Source organism: Brassica napus, chromosome A3 (genome assembly GCF_020379485.1).
Source record: "Brassica napus cultivar Da-Ae chromosome A3, Da-Ae, whole genome shotgun sequence".
Lineage (NCBI taxonomy): Eukaryota > Viridiplantae > Streptophyta > Magnoliopsida > Brassicales > Brassicaceae > Brassica > Brassica napus.
The window spans coordinates 14,019,581-14,037,091 of NC_063436.1; the positions used below are offsets into that span (position 1 = coordinate 14,019,581).

The 17,511-nt window shown below is 34.8% G+C and overlaps 4 protein-coding genes and 1 non-coding gene across 7 annotated transcripts; 1 reads left to right on the forward strand and 4 right to left on the reverse strand.

Annotated features, from left to right (window-relative positions):
- The first annotated feature begins 196 nt into the window (after positions 1-196).
- LOC106438726 (GRR1-like protein 1) lies at positions 197-2,990 on the forward strand. The gene is made up of 3 exons (XM_013879981.3): positions 197-768; positions 1,205-1,697; positions 2,001-2,990. The coding sequence occupies exons 1-3, from the start codon at positions 314-316 to the stop codon at positions 2,811-2,813; spliced, it is 1,761 nt and encodes a 586-aa protein (XP_013735435.2). The 5' UTR covers positions 197-313; the 3' UTR covers positions 2,814-2,990.
- A 1,321-nt stretch (positions 2,991-4,311) lies between these two features.
- LOC106379399 (cytochrome P450 708A2) lies at positions 4,312-6,609 on the reverse strand. Its single transcript, XM_013819365.3, has 7 exons — positions 6,335-6,609; positions 5,841-6,156; positions 5,576-5,725; positions 5,142-5,480; positions 4,840-5,022; positions 4,618-4,745; positions 4,312-4,541 (listed from the first exon to the last, which is right to left on the reverse strand). Exons 1-7 carry the CDS (start codon positions 6,541-6,543, stop codon positions 4,442-4,444), a joined length of 1,425 nt encoding a protein of 474 aa, XP_013674819.2. The 5' UTR covers positions 6,544-6,609; the 3' UTR covers positions 4,312-4,441.
- A 1,067-nt stretch (positions 6,610-7,676) lies between these two features.
- TRNAP-AGG lies at positions 7,677-7,748 on the reverse strand. The gene has a single exon. It is a non-coding gene; the product is annotated as a tRNA-Pro (tRNA).
- A 420-nt stretch (positions 7,749-8,168) lies between these two features.
- Positions 8,169-11,057, reverse strand: LOC106381209 (U1 small nuclear ribonucleoprotein C-like). Of its 2 annotated transcripts, none has more exons than XM_048776095.1 (5): positions 10,964-11,057; positions 10,833-10,875; positions 9,013-9,054; positions 8,711-8,927; positions 8,169-8,614 (listed from the first exon to the last, which is right to left on the reverse strand). In XM_048776095.1, exons 1-5 carry the CDS (start codon positions 10,969-10,971, stop codon positions 8,370-8,372), a joined length of 555 nt encoding a protein of 184 aa, XP_048632052.1. In that variant the 5' UTR covers positions 10,972-11,057; the 3' UTR covers positions 8,169-8,369. The 2 variants fall into 2 exon arrangements, with proteins under 2 accessions (XP_048632052.1, XP_048632051.1); XM_048776094.1 differs by lacking the exons at positions 10,833-10,875; positions 10,964-11,057 and adding exons at positions 9,241-9,283; positions 9,380-9,521.
- LOC106438723 (rho GTPase-activating protein 2) lies at positions 10,263-14,670 on the reverse strand. Of its 2 annotated transcripts, XM_048776093.1 has the most exons (5): positions 14,057-14,670; positions 13,464-13,584; positions 13,032-13,382; positions 12,489-12,957; positions 10,263-10,558 (listed from the first exon to the last, which is right to left on the reverse strand). In XM_048776093.1, the coding sequence occupies exons 1-4, from the start codon at positions 14,404-14,406 to the stop codon at positions 12,490-12,492; spliced, it is 1,290 nt and encodes a 429-aa protein (XP_048632050.1). In that variant the 5' UTR covers positions 14,407-14,670; the 3' UTR covers positions 10,263-10,558; position 12,489. The 2 variants fall into 2 exon arrangements, with proteins under 2 accessions (XP_048632050.1, XP_013735433.2); XM_013879979.3 differs by lacking the exon at positions 10,263-10,558 and having other exon boundaries at positions 12,193-12,957; positions 14,057-14,668.
- Between the last annotated feature and the right edge of the window lie 2,841 nt (positions 14,671-17,511).

Consider the following 17,511-nt stretch of genomic DNA (forward strand, 5'->3'; position numbering starts at 1 on the left):
GAAATCATGTGTGTGATCTGAGTAATTCCATAAATGATTAGACCATATGCACACAGACTACATGTAATGATCGGTTTGGTGGTGTAATTATGATTAAGGCCACTAAACTAAATTAGTGACCTACACAGACATAGCCGGCGTCCTCACATGGGCAACTTTATTAAAGGTCTCACATGGACACTGTCTCCTTTGTTTCTCCTGTCTTGTCACACTAGTCTTTGTCTCTCCACTTCCACAGTTTATATATATTATACCAAAACCTTCATCCTTTCGTCTCAGATCACTCACTTCGAAACATATCTCAAACCTCTCGATGGATCTCCGATTACCATCTAAGGTTCTTGAGCATATCCTCTCCTTCGTCGACTCCAACGAGGATCGAAACTCTGTTTCTCTGGTCTGCAAGTCATGGTTCGAGACCGAGCGGCGAACTAGAAAACGTGTCATTGTCAGAAACTGTTACGCGGTTACCCCTGAGGCGGTTGCACGGCGGTTCCCGGAGATGAGGTCTCTGACTCTGAAAGGGAAGCCTCACTTTGCTGACTACAACTTGGTTCCTGACGGTTGGGGTGGTTATGCTTGGCCGTGGATTGAGGCTATGGCGGAGAAATGCCCGTCTCTTGAAGAGTTGAGGTTGAAGAGAATGGTGGTGACTGATGAGTGCTTGGAGAAGATTGCTGCTTCGTTTAAGGATTTTAAGGTTCTTGTGTTGACTTCTTGTGAAGGTTTCTCTACTGATGGTCTTGCAGCCATTGCAGTAGCTTGCAGGTTCGGTCTCGGAACAAAAAAAAATGTTAGGCAGTAACTAGACTCTTTATAAAGGATTAGCACTATATAGGATTACCGACTAGCTTGGAAATTAACGAATTATTAATTTATTTTATATATAATTTATATTATATGATATATTTTAATTTTTGGGGTTACTTATAAAATTATTTCGACCAATTATCAAAATTAGATATACAAAATAATAGTTTAACAAATTTGTGGATTTGTACTAATATTATTATTTAGTATAACATATTTAAATTAGATAGAACTATTTAAACTGATTTATTAGTTTAATCGGATTTAAGTACTATGAATCAGATTTTTCAAAAATCGTTCCGGCTAGAATTGTTTTAGAACTATGAAGAAACCTTTGTTTCTTGTCTCATAAGTAACAACTTTTGTTTCTTGTTGTGTTATTTTTCAAAAACAGTAACCTCAGAGAGCTGGAATTGCGTGAGTGCATAGTTGAAGATCTTGGAGGAGACTGGCTTAGCTATTTCCCAGAGACTTTGACTTCTCTCGTCTCTCTTGACTTCTCTTGTTTAGACTCAGAGGTTAAACTCTCAGACTTAGAGCGTCTCGTGAGCAGATCTCCAAACCTCAAGTCTCTCAAGCTGAATCGAGCTGTGAGTCTAGACGCTCTCGGGAGCTTGCTTCGTCTAGCTCCGCAGCTGGTTGAGCTTGGCACAGGTTCTTTCTCAGATAAGCTAGATCAAGAAGCGGTTTCAAAGTTATCACAAGCATTTTCAGAGATGAAGGAGCTTAAGAGCTTGTCTGGTCTTTGGGATGTCCTCCCTGAGTATATTCCACTTCTTTACTCTGTTTGTCCAGGTCTTACCTCGTTGAACTTGAGCTATGCTACTGTCCAAATGCCTGATCTTCTCGAGCTTCTTACTCGATGCTCCAACTTGCAGAAGCTATGGGTGAGTATCATGCATTCTTGTTATTTGTAATTTTGGTTTATAAATAATCTTTTAAAATGATTTGATTATCTTAAAATTGAATATAATTAACATTTATAAGTAGATAAACTATATTATAGAATTCAGATATCTATTTGGTTCTCGGTTCAGTTTTTTTATTCTAGAAATATAGGATCAGCTCAGATTATTGATAGGATCCAAATGTGAAGTTCGGTTCAGTTCAGTTCTTCTGTTCCGGAAAAATATGCTCAGGATTATTTACTATGTTGTTTTCTTACTAATAAATGAGACGTTTTCTCACAGGTAATGGACTTGATAGAGGACAAAGGTCTCGAAGTTGTTGCCTCGTCTTGTAAGGAACTGCGAGAACTAAGGGTGTTTCCATCCGGAGCAGAAGGTCTTAACGATACAAATGTAGCTATGACTGAACAAGGTCTGGTCTCCGTGTCTGAAGGCTGTCCAAATCTCGAGTCTGTTCTCTACTTTTGTGTCCAGTTTACAAACGCAGCTATGGTTACCATAGCAAGAAACCGTCCAAATCTCAAATGCTTCCGCCTCTGTGTAATGGAGCCATTTGCTCCTGATCACAAAACACAGAAGCCACTTGATGAAGGATTCAAAGCCATAGTTGAAAGATGCAAGGATCTTCAACGCCTCTCTGTCTCTGGTCTCCTCACTGACAAGGCCTTTGAATACATTGGGACACATGGCAAGAAGCTTAGGATGCTATCAATAGCATTTGCTGGGGACAGTGACTTGATGCTACACCACTTGTTGTCAGGCTGTGAGAGTTTAAACAAGCTTGAGATTAGGGATTGCCCTTTTGGAGACACTGCTTTAGTGGCAAACGCGGCGAAACTAGAAACCATGCGGTCCCTTTGGATGTCATCTTGCTGCGTTAGTTTTGGTGCTTGCAAGCTCCTGAGTCAAAAAATGCCAAAGCTAAATGTTGAAGTCATTGATGAACATCCTCTAGAGACAAGACCTGACAGCTCTCCAGTTGAGAGGATATACATATACAGGACACTTGCAGGACCGAGATTGGACATGCCTGAATTTGTGTGGACAATACAAAAAAATCCAGAGATTGGTGTTTCACATCTAGCCATAAAGTAAACTTGCTGTTTTAGGAGTTTCACCGTCCATGTATGTTTGTTGTCTTTCATATTGTCTTCACTAAAATTGTTGGAATCAACAGCAATATAAGCATTTCAATAGCTTTGTAATATGTTAAGCAAATCTTGTGTCTTTGTACTAAAGTTTGGAATAAAAATTTCTCAAATTTATATAAGATTTATATTCATCAGTTTATGAAAGAAACTGTGAACACCAATGGGCTGATACTTGCAAACCCTATCCAAAAACTACAAATTCTTACCTCAAATCGACACAACATACCAGAACTGAAAGCAAGGTTGTCTTGAACATGAGGTGGCCATGAGGTTCTACTTCCATAATTTTCTGCAGATTTCTCGATTGATTCAAGAAGATGCTCTCTTCTGTATTTCATTACAGGCTGACCATGTCGTGTCTTTTTCATCATTTTCTCTTTTGCTACTTTCCTCTGGGATTCAGCCTTTTCTTTGGCTTCTTTTTTGCCTGGAATGCAGCTTCTCTCTCCATCTTTTCACTTGTCTGCTTGCGCACATTTTACGCACTTTGAATCATACATAAAAGAAGTCATGACTTATGTTTAAATATATAAGATTTGATCATCATCATGCTACACTTGTATTCGTCTGGACTTTCTTCCTCAAGCAGATCGTGACACAGGTTTCAAAGACTCCTCTTAGCCTGATTATTTGTGTTTAATTCGACATGGAGATATTTGTCCACATAAGTCTAAATCAAGTGGCATGTGAGATTTTTCTCCCATGCTAGAAAGATCAAGCAAAAGCTGCATTATTGACAGATCCAAACTTTCACCGAATAAATGGAGTTGAGCATACAAAAGGTGAAAAATAAAAGAAGAACCGAACAAACCAGACATACTAACCCAATATATAACACACAAAAGATTAAAATATAGTATCAATCCGAAATTCACCAGAGATGAATCCGAATAATTGAATAAAAATAAAAATTCCATATCGCTTTATGAGGAAGATAAGAGTGATAGAAAATAGAGTCTTTATAAAAAAATGATGCTATTCATTTAACGTCAAACTATAACTTGACCCGCGCCTTCGCACAAATATTTGATTTAACTTGTGTTCAATGTAAATACATAGAGCGCTAGTTATATAAAAAAAATCTAATGTATATTTTTATATTTTGTAATTGACATATAGAATATAATATAATATAAATATAGATGTTTGATAATAAATTTTTTTATTTATACATAATATTATATTAAAATTTTTATAACTTAATGTAATTTGAACCCCTTTTAAATTTGGATCCAGTTTTATATAAAAATTTTGAAAATTTTAAACAGTCACTAATAAAAACTTGGTGGCATGAATATGAAATGATTGTAAAGTCGAGAAAACCTTAAAAATTTCACGTTAAACAAGATCCATTCAGATATTATGCGAATTCAATTTTGTTCGGATTTACTTTTCATTGGATCGGATTTCCGGACTGATTTTTTTCTCATCCCTATATAATATTATCTAATAAAATATCTTTATTTATTAATGACGGAAGCATATTCATAGATTATAACAATCTGTCTTATTTATTCAACATAAATATATATAATAATTCGATTGGAATATATAACTCTAATAGCCAGCCTTCTAATCCACTTTGGTATCTTCTGAGAATTGAACATCACATCCCTGTGGAAACATAAGCATATAGCTTCGAGTTACGGTTGTCTCTACCTTCATTGACCACCTGCAAGCCATAGGTATATATGTAAGTGAAAAATGAATTGAATTATGATTCATTAGGTGATAGAACAAAATAAAACCTGTATCTACACAAATTGTGGATGAAAATGGCCATGAGCAGCTTAGCAAAGTAAGCCCCTACACAGAGTCTCGGACCAGCGCCAAAGGGGACGTAATTCTTGGATACCAAAGCACTAAGGTCTTTCCCCTGGTATTTTTTTTTATAGATGTTAAAAATTTATGGACTTGACTAGTGGAATAAAGAGTATATAGGTAACGGATGAAGACCAAACTTAAATCACCTTCCAGCGCCATGGATTAAATACGAAAGGGTCCTCATACTTTTCTGGGTTAAAATGGACATTAGGATATCCCATGAAGGTCCAACCCGCCGGAATTGTATAGTCGCCGACTTGGATATCATGATCAGGTTTTCTAAGCACTACAGGCACAGTCGTCGTGATCCTAAGAGACTCATTGATCACCTGAAACAGAACACCATGCTTGTGTGAGCTACTAGGATATGTCAATACATGATGAAGCTAAATGGTAGATATTTAAATATATGATTTGTGCAATGTCGTTGATTTTTGCAAGTACTAACCATATGGGTGAAAGTCATGGATTTGTAGTCTTCCCATGTTAAGGCAGCATCCTTCTCACTCCTATCTCCGACTATTCTCGCATGCTCTCTCTGTAGCTCTTGCATGACTCTAGGCTTTTCGCTTATGAGCTTTACTGTAGCAGCAAGAATACGTGGCGTTGTTTCGTTAGCAATCAGGAAAAATGTATAAATGTAATTGATCGCATTCTCCACGCTCATCTTTTCTTTTCCTCTTTCATTTTCTCCAAATATGATTTTGAAGAACTCCCCAAACTCCTCTCCTGATGCTCTCTTCTTCAACACTACCTCCTTTAGTAAATTCATCATTCTCTTTCTTGCCTGCATCATAAATTTCACTATATCACGACCTCTATCGTTTTAAACAGGAGCTAATGCATATATAAGAGGCTAGTAAGATTTTTGAAAATAATTACTTTCATCATATCATAGACACCCATCCCAGGAATTTTGAAAGGGAAGCGAAACCAGCCACTCGGAAATTTTCTCCAGCAAATTGCGAGTTCTTTCGCCGTCTCTGGATCCATGTCGCCCATAACTTTCTTTGCAAGGCATTCAATTAATATCTGTAACGATTGATAATATGAAGACTTTTGAGATAGTCTATATTCCTTGTCTAATGGAATGTAAATATTTGCCAACAGATAAGGACACTGCGATATGATTGACATTTTTTTTTACCTTGCTTGCTGCTTCCTTGACGTTAAGGAACCCGTTCCTAGCTCCTTCCTCCATGTGTTTGCGAGCCAAGAGATCGATGTCCTCAATAACTCTCAATTTTAAACCCTGAGGACCCAACAACTGGAACGTCAAGCTTCGGACATGTTTATGGGACTCTATGCTCTGCACGAATAAGTTGTTATCGCCAAATAGCCTTGTTATGCTCTTCGGGACACCAATAGTACGATTTGTCTTTGCTATCTCCATATTCAATTCATTATCCATTGAGATTATAACTTTGCTTCCAAATAAGCTTGTCCGAAAAACAGGTCCATGTCTATTATATGTTTGTCCCCCAAAAGTTGACAAAGCAAAGTGAGTTATGATATTTATATAAGGCTAAAACAAAAAAAAATGAATTTAGGATGATTAGGACACAATATTATGTAGACCTAAGCCGCTAAAATAATAATCTTAAAAATATTAATGCATCGCATAGAAAGAATCGAAATAACCTAATGACTCTCTTTTTGACAAATGATGGAAACTGAAGAACATCATGAGGCTTCATAAACTCGAAAGTCTCCCCGATGATTGGAAACCCCATTGATCCTGGAAGAAGTTTTCCATTACATTTTGGATTTCTCCATTGATAAATCCAATGACATAGGTTTAACACTAAGAGTGAAACTATCACAATCCATAACTCAAAAACATATAACATGTTGATTTAGTTCTCTCTCTTAATTATTTTAGATTTGATTATTTGTTCTGATGGAGGATCTCCCTCTCTCTCTCTCGTTTTATACTATACTGGTAGAAGAACCTTCCAAAGTTTATTTTCTTCTTTTTTCCAAACCTTTTCTAAAATTAAATAAATTGAAATCTTATCAGCTCTTTTACGCTTGTTGCCAAAAATTCAACTGAAAGTATATTTATTGGTCACACAGATTCTTCTAAACCATTAATTATTTACTTAATAAAACATTTTATTTGAAAAGGATCTCTCTTCAAATTGACAGAAGAACCTTCCAAAGTTTTTTACCTTTTTCTTTTGAAAAGTATTATTTAAACTAAATTAACTGAGATTCTATCGACTCCTTTAAACATATGGCGAAAAATTCATCTAAGATTTTTGCCTCATGGATTCATCTAAACAACTAATATATTTTACTTAATAAAGTCTCTTATTATTAAATAAATTAGATGAGCACTCCAAATAATGGTATGCGTAATCACTTCATATTAAATCCATATCTGTACCAAATCAATACATTATAATAATTCATTAATATTTTATTTTTAATTTTAGTTATTTTGTAATATCTATTGTAATTAATGTGCATGCTTTATTTTAAATAATCTTCTGTTATTTTAATTAGACGTATGATTTTGGATATATAATATCTTTTTGTTTGGTTATTGTTTAGATATATCGTATAACTTTTACTTTTTCGATTCAACATAATATTTTTGTTCTATTGAGAAAAGTTGAATAATTTTGTTATTTTCATTTAATTTGATTATTTTCTTATATTTTATATTTTTATAAGATTATGTATAATTTAATATATCGTGTTTTGAAATAAAATAGTAAAAATATTAAAACCCAAAAATAAGACGTACTGTTTTGTAGATATAAAGAAAACAATTTCACAGTATACAAAAATTCTTTACATCGTACTACAGATTTTGCAAACTGACATTTATGTGAACTTAAAAATATTGTTTAATTTGTATCCTTCTAGAAGGTATGAACAAAAGTATAGCTGAAGATCCAAGGGAAGATTAAAGGAGAACAATAGAGCCTTTGAGGAAAAAATACGGTGGCAAAAAGGAGAAGAAAACATAAAAAATGGGGCGTTCCGAGAATTGAACTCGGGACCTCTCGCACCCTAAGCGAGAATCATACCACTAGACCAAACGCCCTTGTTGATGTTTCTGTTATACTTTACTATAAAACCGCTGCGTTCAAAACTCTTCAAGACCATTAGACATGGCTCTCGTCTCGTCTCTCCCGCCAATGTGCTCAATGGAAACCTCAGTCAGGAACTAAGAGAGGCAACACAAGCTGAAGTTTCTGTGAACCAATTTTTGATGGAAAATGATATAAATTTGTCATTAGTGAATCTCCCAGAAACTAGTGTGAGAATGAGTCCAACCAAGAAAACGAGAGTCCTCTATTGGGATAGTGATTAGTGTGCTGTGCCTGTGATTTGAGAGTCACACATATTACATGCTTCAGAAGAGATCATATTACAGATGATGATCCTGGAGTGAAGAAAGGATCTATGGACCTATGTCATCCCACAAAAAGATTTATGCAGTATAGTTTTGCTAAACATCACAAGATGGAACAATCTTCATTGCAAGCAATGACTGAAAGCAATGTGATAATAAGAGACCTTTCAACATTCTACAAAAAGAAAAATTTAGCACATAAAAATTATGCACTTCACATACATTAACTAGAAAAGGGAATAATGCTAAACAAGAGCCCTGAGAATTTTTGGCAGTAGGAGAAAAAATGACACTCATCAGACCTAAACTCTACTCATTGCTTTCAGGAGATTCAGCACCCAGGTTCGGATTGTTGAAGCCGCCAGCAGCTGGATTTGTTTGATAAGGAGGAGGCGGAGGAAGAGGAAGTCCATTATAATTGGGAGGCGGTCCACCACCTTGACCTGGTAGTGGAGCCATTCCTGGTGGCCTAAGCATACCGTTTTGTGGAGGCGGAGGTAGAGGAGCACCAGGCGGTGCCATCATCTGTGGTACTCCCGGAGGAGGCATGTAACCTGCAAAAAAGTAAAATATTACATTCCAAATAAAAACAAAATATTAAATGCAAAGAAGATGTGAAGCATGTCAATGATTCTAGTAACAGAGACTACCTTGACCAGGCATCATGGGTCTAGGGAGAACAGGAGGGCGCATCCCCATAGGCATAGGCATCATAGGAAGGCGAGGTCTAGCGAGCATATGCTGGTTAAACGCACCGCCAACCTGATTGTACGCAGCAGCTTGGCCAAGATGCTCTTTAATTCTCTGGTCAATCAGACTTTGAGTTTGTTGTTCCTCAAACTGCTGATAGTATATCCTCACATTCGCCTGAAGAACATCATCAAAACTCTTAACAAATCTTTAATAAAAACAAAAAACAAAAAACAAAAAACAAAAAACTCGTTTATGTAACCTTGTGTTTGTAACCGGCGTTGTGCTGCTTCCTCACCGATGGCTGTAACAAAAAAGAAAATTGACTGATAAGAGAATGTACACAATTCGTGAAACACATGATAGCTTATTATTTTGGTAGGTGATCAGAACTCAAACCAATGGAATCTAAACCGGATACCTAACCGGTACCGCCTAGACCAATTTGCAATAAAATCGATTGAAAGACAGTAAGTGGATTTGGACTTACGGAATCGTGGGTGAGATAAGTATCGCAATAATCACAGTAATACCTGCGAAAATCAACATTAAAAGTAAATTAAAACCTAATATCGAATTTACATAACTATCTGAGTTTATTATACTTAAGATCTAGAGGAACCCTATACCTCGGCATCGTTCAGAGCTTCGGGAGGAGCAGCGAGAGGAGGAGGAAGAAGAAGAAAGTGCAAAGAGACGATTTTTTTTCTGTTTGCTTAATTTTTCAATAAGGATGATTTTAATCTGACGGTACAGATCTGTCTATCATATGAATTCATATCTAACGGATGTTAATAACCGGAGAAGTATCTCCATCGAAGCGACGTCGTTTCGCTTGACAGGAGTGTAAATTTTTTAGCACGTATCATTTCTCAGCATGTCGGCCAAGGAAATGGTTGTGTGAATGCATCATCTTTTCCCTCTACAACTACAGAAAAATATTCATTTGTGTATAAATCCAAATCTCATTGGTGGTTGAAGATTTCCCCCTGAAATCAAAATATGTAACTTCATATGCAAATGGATAAATTTTTTTTTCTTTCTCATTTTATTAGTTCTGCAAAATTGCAAATAACAATTTTGTTGTTTATTGGACAATTCTTTTAAATAGTTATTTTTTAGTTTTTGTCACAAAAATAACATTCAATAAAAAAAAATCAAAATAGCTTATTTTTATTTTGAATTTTTTTTTTTTAATTTAAAACATATCATCAAAACCACATCCTTAACTCTAAATCCTAAGTTTAAATTAGGATATTAATGTATTTTTACTCTTTAATAAAAAAAAAATTTATCATTTTTTTCGTTGATAACTATTTTTATGACAAAAAAACTTAAAAATGGCTTGTTTATTTCATGCAAACATTTAATGATTTATTAACATTAAAATTCATGGTCTGATTTTGTGTTTGGAAGAAAGATTTAGTGTTTCAAATATTAAAAAAAAAAAAAGAGAGATCAGATTATCTTTGCTACAAAAAAACCAAACAGCACAGCACAGCACAACACAAAAAAAGAGAGAGATCAGATTATCTTTGCTACAACAAAACCAAACAGCACAGCACAACACAAACACACACATGGAGAAGGACTACAACAACAGTCAACAGACAGGTTCAGCCCTTGTTGAACCCTAATCAGACTCAACACCCAACAATCCCTAAAGACCCTAACAAATTGGACAATAATCTCTGTATTGATTTACAAACACAACCACTTCTCCTCCTTCTTGTTTGTTCTCTGCAGCAGAAATAAGAAAAGCTCCAAACAGATGTAAGTGTCATTAAGCAGACAGGTCAAGGCTTCATCTTAGTCGCTTGTGCTTGACGTGGGTTGATAGGTGATCACAACTCAAAATCGTGGGTTGATACTTGATTCTTAGTAATCAATGTAACTGAGCCAATGTACGAAGTTAATAACCTACTGGTTTTAAATGGAATCTAAACCGGAAACCTAACCGGTGTACCGCCGTAGATCATCAATTTTGCAATACAATCGAACATAAGCTCATCAATCGATCATTACACAAGTAAAAAAGAAAGAAAGAAAGAAAGAAAGAGGAAGGTAAAGATTTGGACTTACGGAATCGTGGGTGAGATAAGTGTCGCAATAATCACAGTAATACCTGCGAAAAATCAACATTAAAAGGTAACTAAAACCTAATATCGAACTAACATAATTATCTATACTTAAGATCTAGAAGAACCCTATACCTCGGCATCGTTCAGAGCTTCGGGAGGAGCAGCGAGAGGAGGAGGAAGATGAAGAAAGTGCAGAGAGACGATTTTTCTGTGGAAGCACCGTAGCCTATTGGTTAAGGTTTAAAGGCTTCTACACCCAGGTCTGGGATTCGAATCCCAGACTATGCAATTTATTGCAGATTACAGGAAATCCAGGTTTCAAGTCCCGGAGAGAGCAGTTTATTAAAAACAATTATGCAGACTACAGAGGAAAGGCTTGCAAGGGATCTTCAACATGGTGCAAGTAAATCTGGTCAGGCGTGGATCTTCATAGGACGGCTCAAGTGATGCAGTTAGGCGTAGGTCTTCATAAGGCAGGTAGTATTGTCGGTTGTCGAATCGTCTATGTAATCTTTCCTATATCATAATTGTAAAATCATAATAAATCAGCGTTAAAAAAAAGAGAGACGATTTTTCTGTTTGCTTAATTTTTCAATAAGGATGAGTTTAATCCGACGGTACAGATCTGTCTTAACATATGTATTCATATCCAACGGATGTTAATAACCGGAGAAGTATCTCCATCGAAGCGACGTCGTTTCGCTTGACAGGAGTGTAAAATTTTGAGCACGTATCATTTCTCAGCATGTCGGCCAAGGAAATGGTTGTGTGAATGCATCTTCTTTTGGTTGTAGGCTTCCTTAACACTCTAAACCATCTTTTCCCTCTACAACTACAGAAAAAAATTCATTTGTGTATAAATCCAAATCTCATTGGTGGTTGAAGATTTCCCCCTGAAATCAAAATATGTAACTTCCTATGCAAATGGATAATTTTTTTTTCTTTCTCATTTTATTAGTTCTGCAAAATTGCAAATAACAATTTTGTTGTTTATTGGACAATTCTCTTAAATAGTCATTTTTTAGTTTTTGTCACAAAAACATTCAATAAAAAAAAATCAAAATAGCTCATTTTTATTTTGAAATTTTTTTATTTTTATTTTAATTTAAAACATATCATCAAAACCACATCCTTAACTCTAAATCCTAAGTTTAGATTAATTAATCCTAAGATACTAATGTATTTTTATTCTTTAATAAAAAAAATTTTGATCATTTTTTTCGTTGATAACTATTTTTGTGACAAAAAACTTAAAAATGGCTTGTTTATTTCATGCAAACATTTAATGATTTATTAACATTAAAATTCATGGTCTGAATTTGTGTTTGGAAGAAAGATTTAGTGTTTCAAATATTAAAAAAAAAAGAGAGAGATCAGATTATCTTTGCTACAACAAAACCAAACAGCACAGCACAACACAAACACACACATGGAGAAGGACTACAACAACAGTCAACAGACAGGTTCAGCCCTTGTTGAACCCTAATCAGACTCAACACCCAACAATCCCTAAAGACCCTAACAAATTGGACAATAATCTCTGTATTGATTTACAAACACAACCACTTCTCCTCCTTCTTGTTTGTTCTCTGCAGCAGAAATAAGAAAAGCTCCAAACAGATGTGAGTGTCATTAAGCAGACAGGTCAAGGCTTCATCTTAGTCGCTTGTGCTTGACCCTAAAGTGTCATTTTTATCGTCTGTGAATGATACCGGTGGAGAGCATTTTGGGCTCCAGTCTTCAGAGATACTGACGTTTGAAACTCTAGCATTGGTGTTGAGCTGACTCAAGAAACATTTCTCTACCGAGCTTAATGATCCTATATCGTTTTCATCTTCTTGAGTAGACCGGCGGCTGAGATGTTCTTCGTCTTGTTGTTGCTGTTGTTGTCCTTCTTCTTCTTCTCCTCCTGATTCAGAATCTGTTCCTTGTGATTCACAGCTGACTTCCATGTCTTGTGCATTGTCAGAGTCAGAATCAGTTTGGGAATTTGATGAATGGGATGGTGAATACCCTTCTGATCCGCTTGAGGTTGCTTCACGTTCAGCTAGTGTTCTGGTGATGAGTGTCTTAAGCAGGTTCATCACTTGAACCGCATGCATAAGAGCCGTTAGTGGATCTGTCATCTACATTTACAAGAATCAGTAACGTCAGTGAATCTTAAAAAAGTAACTAAGGTTATGTTTGTTTGTGTTTTTACCTGAGTCATGTTAGGAGCAAAGACCATGGCTATGTTCCTCGCATTCATCTTGTTAGACTCTTCTTCCTCAACCACATCAGCCATAAGATCAACAGCCCAACTGAGCAAAGCAGACTCAGTAGGCTTCAGCTGCTTTATAAGTTCAACAGAGTCTTCCTCGGTGTTGCAGTTGAGAACTTCTTCAGGAGAAAGACCGTCGAGTACTCCACAAGGCAACTCTCTGAACCAGGCTTTGATAAGACCAGCCAAGCAATGCACATCAATGTTCTCAGGAACAATACCTCTGTTAAGTTGGTCTCTCACATGTTCCTCTTGGCTGTTCTCAGGGTTTATCCTAAAGATCCCTTCAGCCTATTTATTATCCACACAACAAGATTAACAAAAAAAAAAGAAAGGCAAATCAATTTAATTTGGTTTTTGGAATGTCCATACCTTGAGACCTTGTTGAGAGTATAGTCTTTGCTGCATTAGTAATAGAATAGTTGGGACACTGTTTCCTTTCTCATCATAAGAACATTGCATTGATTCCGCAGAGACACCAAACACGCTCACACTGCATATATTAAGAGATTCAAAAACTTTTAGAACTTAAAGTGTTAATAGTGTTAATTTTAACCGTAAATTAAATTTCTATGTACCAGTAAAAAAAAACACGGCCGATGAGGAAACTTATTCTAGTCAAAATAGAAAATCAACTTTTGAATCTTATAAATACAAGTCTAAGAATTATTTATTTATTATTCTCATCATTAATTAAAAACTCCAATAAAGATGTGACTTGAAATGAGATTTTCTATAATTTTCTTGTATTCTTCGATTTTAATTCCCTTCTGAACATTAAGAAAATTTCAAATTATAGCAAGAGAAATGTAGATTTTGCTGATAAATGTCCTAAAACAATCAAATTAAGAAGTATTAATTAAGCTAATTAAACAACTAATTGCAGATCCAGATTCAAAATTCAAAGCTTTTAATGTAATAAAGATAACCCTAGAGATTTTAAAAGTACTAATCCAAACAGTTACCTAGCACTGGGGACACGACACGGGATCTCGACCTGAAGCTCGTGCGGGAGACCGAGAAAGCCATGGAACCTATCGAATGTCACGTGAGTGATGTGTCGAACGTTTGTTGGCCATCCGATCTCCATCTGATGAACGGCTGAGGAGATCCCTCCCACTCCGACGTCGTCTTGGCGGTTATCCACACGGCAAGAGACCACAGATTTACGCAGCGCAGTTAGTAGAAACTCGACAAGAGACAGCTGCTGCTGGTTCTGCTCTTCCTCTTCTTCCTCAACCGTTGATTTTCCTCTCCCTCCTCCTTTTCTTCCGGCGCAACCAACGCCTTTAGTCACCATCACAAGCCCCGTCATTGCTCAGTCAAAGAAGGTGGAGACAAAAGGATGTAGTAGAGACAAAGATCACAGTCTCTCTCTCTCTAGACTTTGTGGTTCTTCGTCTTCTCTCTCTTTGGAAGAAGATGAGTGAGTTTGATTTTGAAATTCTCCAAAAAGGTTTTTTCTTTTATTTTTATTTGATTTTAATATTATATTTTTGTTTCGTTTTGAATAATGTCTTTTTGGTCGGATTTGAAACCCAACGGCCACTCGTTTTCAAATTTCTCTCCCTCTGCTATGCTTTTTTATTTATTTACTATTATCTAATGTTTGGCTTTTAATGTGAATCACACTTTACCCTGAGATGTTTTGTAATCCTACAATACTGCCACTCTACAATAAATCTTGGTTGTTCTTATTTCATTTATTGAATTTTGTTTTTTGAATATATATTTTCATTCACTTTTCACTGGAAATTGATAACCACAACAATAACTTCTTCTTTTTTTACCTTTTGATTTTGGTTATTTGACTAATTGACAATTTTATTTTCTCTTTCTGGTTTGAGAATAAGTGTCTTCGCACTCCATTTTTGTTTCTCTAGTTGTTGTCCTGATGATATTAACACCTGATGATATTAACATTTCAGGAACCAACATTCTTTCCTGTCAAACCAAGTTCTTTTCCTCCCAAAACTATATATAATCAGACAACATTAGTTCTTGACCGTCAAAGAATGAAATCTTGGTGGCCCCGCTTTTGTTTCCCTATATACCTCTTTATATATTGTTTGAATCTGTAGAGTGTGTGGGAGATGTTACATGTTCTCCAGTTCTAATATAATTTATTGTCAGTTACTTCTATTGCATTCAGCAGGGAAATAACTTCAAGATGAAAATCTTTTATTTGTTTTTTTGTCCTACTTATAATGAAAGATAATATATGTCAGATGATTCTAAAAATATAATGGTGGATGATGATAACGTAAAACTTGCAGTCTACGTAAAAATATCATGTGCACACCTACAAAACTCGATTGAAGCTCTAAAAGAAATCTCAGATTACTTTCCGATTTATCTCTAATTTTTTGTTAACTCGTCGGGTTCTAATCAACCGTTGGATTCATGTGTAGAGAAATTCAAAAAATGTAAGTTTTTACTTTGGGAATTTCTTTTATACTAATATGTAAAACATCTATTCTATTAAAATAGAAGTCACAATGTGTAATATTTTAAATTGGACATTTTCTAGAAAATCATCATATTTCATTGTCCTATCATTTATTTTCATATAAATCAAAACTTTTACATAAATCAAAACTCTATCTTTGAAAGACGGAATAAAACCCTTTTATATAACATATATCGCGATTTCTATAACACATACATTGTAGATGTCTTCAATTTGTGTTTTTTCCTACAAGTTTTCTACATCAATTATTTACTGTATTTTTACTACATATAACATGAACATAAAGGATGGTATCAATGTTGTGGTCATGAACGACCATGCTTTCTATATTATCCTTTATTAATAGTGTTTTGTTTTAAGTTATCTTGCTCGTGTCATGTATTAGTCCCTTTCCTGGAGATTGTGTTAGCATGTGCAAGTCAATAGTATTCTCTTTGTAAATAATGGTTACACTTTTGTAAACTTTTGTCACAGTGTGCACTTGGAGAAGATGAAGATGGTGGGCTATTCAATAAAAAAAAAATTAGAATTACTGAATTAATAATATGTATATATGTATATATTCTTCTAAAATTAAACAGTATTTAGGCTACGTTAAGAAATCGACTATAAATTATATCACAAGAATTTCGGTCTTTGTAACCATTTTTGGTTAACTATTCAGTTAATATCAAATAAAATATTTTATAGTTGTTACAAATTAAAGGTATATTCTTTTACTTAAAACACTATGGGGATGATTGGTTGGGGCTGTAGATGCTCTGGACAGCCAAAATTTAGTCTACAGCTATATATGTCAACCAATCGAGCTTTGCTTTCCTCAAAAAACTCACAGCAAAAAAATCTCTGAAAAATCAAAATATGTCTGTAGAAAACTTTATTTCCAGAGCAAAAAATTAGTGCTTTAGAAATCTACAGCAAGGAAAACTACAGCAAATAAATCTACAGATTAAATTCTACAGCAAAAATATAAAGCTACAGCACTTACCAATCATCCCTTATATAGTGTATTCTTGAGAAGCAAGCTGAATATTATAACATAATCATACAATATCTTTCAAAGATTTTGAATTCAAACAAGAATATAACATAACTCATTTTTAAATTCTTCGTGACAACACCCAATATTTTCTTGACTGCAACCATTTTTTACGGAAACCTATAATATCACAACTAAAACCATTTCAAATCTTCCATTTAATTTCACTAACCAAAAATCACGATCACAAATCAACAACCTAAATGTCAAGATTGTTATATCTGAGTATATATTGTTCCTTTTTATTTTCGATTCCCTAATTATTACTATTCTTTTATCTATAAATAAGAACATCCGATCCATACTATTAAAATGGAATGAGTCCTAAAAAATCTATTTATGTAAGGTTGTTGGACCATTTCATTTTTAATCTAATCTATTATATATAATCAAATATTATAACCAACCACTAATATATAGCAACCAAATAATATTCTCCAACATTTATAAATATATGTAACATCTCCTTTAATTTTAATTTTTTTTTGTGACCCACTTATCTTATCTACATATAAAAATGCTTAATGGTTACCAAACGTACCTACCTATAGTATCTACAACTTATAACATCTACCATTAATGATATACCAATATCACGACTATTAAAAGCAAATTATAGCAGACATTGTTGACAATGTAGAAGGTTTTGTATTATGTTCTTAGGGTCCGAATGGTGACAGCAGATTTAGTGATAAAAGCGGTGCGGAATTAAAGTGCAGGACGGGACAACTGCGATTCGTGCGGAATTAAAGTGCGGTGTGGTACAACTGCGGTTTTAAGTAAAAAGCGGTGCAAACTATTGTTTGATTGGTGACAATATATATTTGCGGTATTGAATAAATATTTAATTAATAAAATGATTTGATTTTGAATATATAATATAGTTAAATAATATAAAATAATAAAATTAT

What these genes read in the sequence shown, in the direction of transcription:
- LOC106438726 (XM_013879981.3), top strand. Translation starts at nt 314, where the DNA reads ATGGATCTCCGATTACCATCTAAGGTTCTTGAGCATATCCTCTCCTTC. An exon ending in GCCATTGCAGTAGCTTGCAG is followed by an intron (nt 769 to 1,204) that starts GTTCGGTCTCGG and finishes TTTCAAAAACAG; the next exon opens with TAACCTCAGAGAGCTGGAAT. An exon ending in CCAACTTGCAGAAGCTATGG is followed by an intron (nt 1,698 to 2,000) that starts GTGAGTATCATG and finishes GTTTTCTCACAG; the next exon opens with GTAATGGACTTGATAGAGGA.
- LOC106379399 (XM_013819365.3), bottom strand. Translation starts at nt 6,543, where the DNA reads ATGTTATATGTTTTTGAGTTATGGATTGTGATAGTTTCACTCTTAGTG. An exon ending in TCAAGGAAGCAGCAAGCAAG is followed by an intron (nt 5,726 to 5,840) that starts GTAAAAAAAAAT and finishes CAATCGTTACAG; the next exon opens with ATATTAATTGAATGCCTTGC. An exon ending in CCATGACTTTCACCCATATG is followed by an intron (nt 5,023 to 5,141) that starts GTTAGTACTTGC and finishes GTTCTGTTTCAG; the next exon opens with GTGATCAATGAGTCTCTTAG.
- LOC106381209 (XM_048776095.1), bottom strand. An exon ending in CTTATCTCACCCACGATTCC is followed by an intron (nt 9,055 to 10,832) that starts GTAAGTCCAAAT and finishes TTTTTGTTACAG; the next exon opens with CCATCGGTGAGGAAGCAGCA. An exon ending in ACCCATGATGCCTGGTCAAG is followed by an intron (nt 8,615 to 8,710) that starts GTAGTCTCTGTT and finishes ACTTTTTTGCAG; the next exon opens with GTTACATGCCTCCTCCGGGA.
- LOC106438723 (XM_048776093.1), bottom strand. Translation starts at nt 14,406, where the DNA reads ATGACGGGGCTTGTGATGGTGACTAAAGGCGTTGGTTGCGCCGGAAGA. An exon ending in TGTCGTGTCCCCAGTGCTAG is followed by an intron (nt 13,585 to 14,056) that starts GTAACTGTTTGG and finishes TAATATATGCAG; the next exon opens with TGTGAGCGTGTTTGGTGTCT. An exon ending in ACTCTCAACAAGGTCTCAAG is followed by an intron (nt 13,383 to 13,463) that starts GTATGGACATTC and finishes GATAATAAATAG; the next exon opens with GCTGAAGGGATCTTTAGGAT.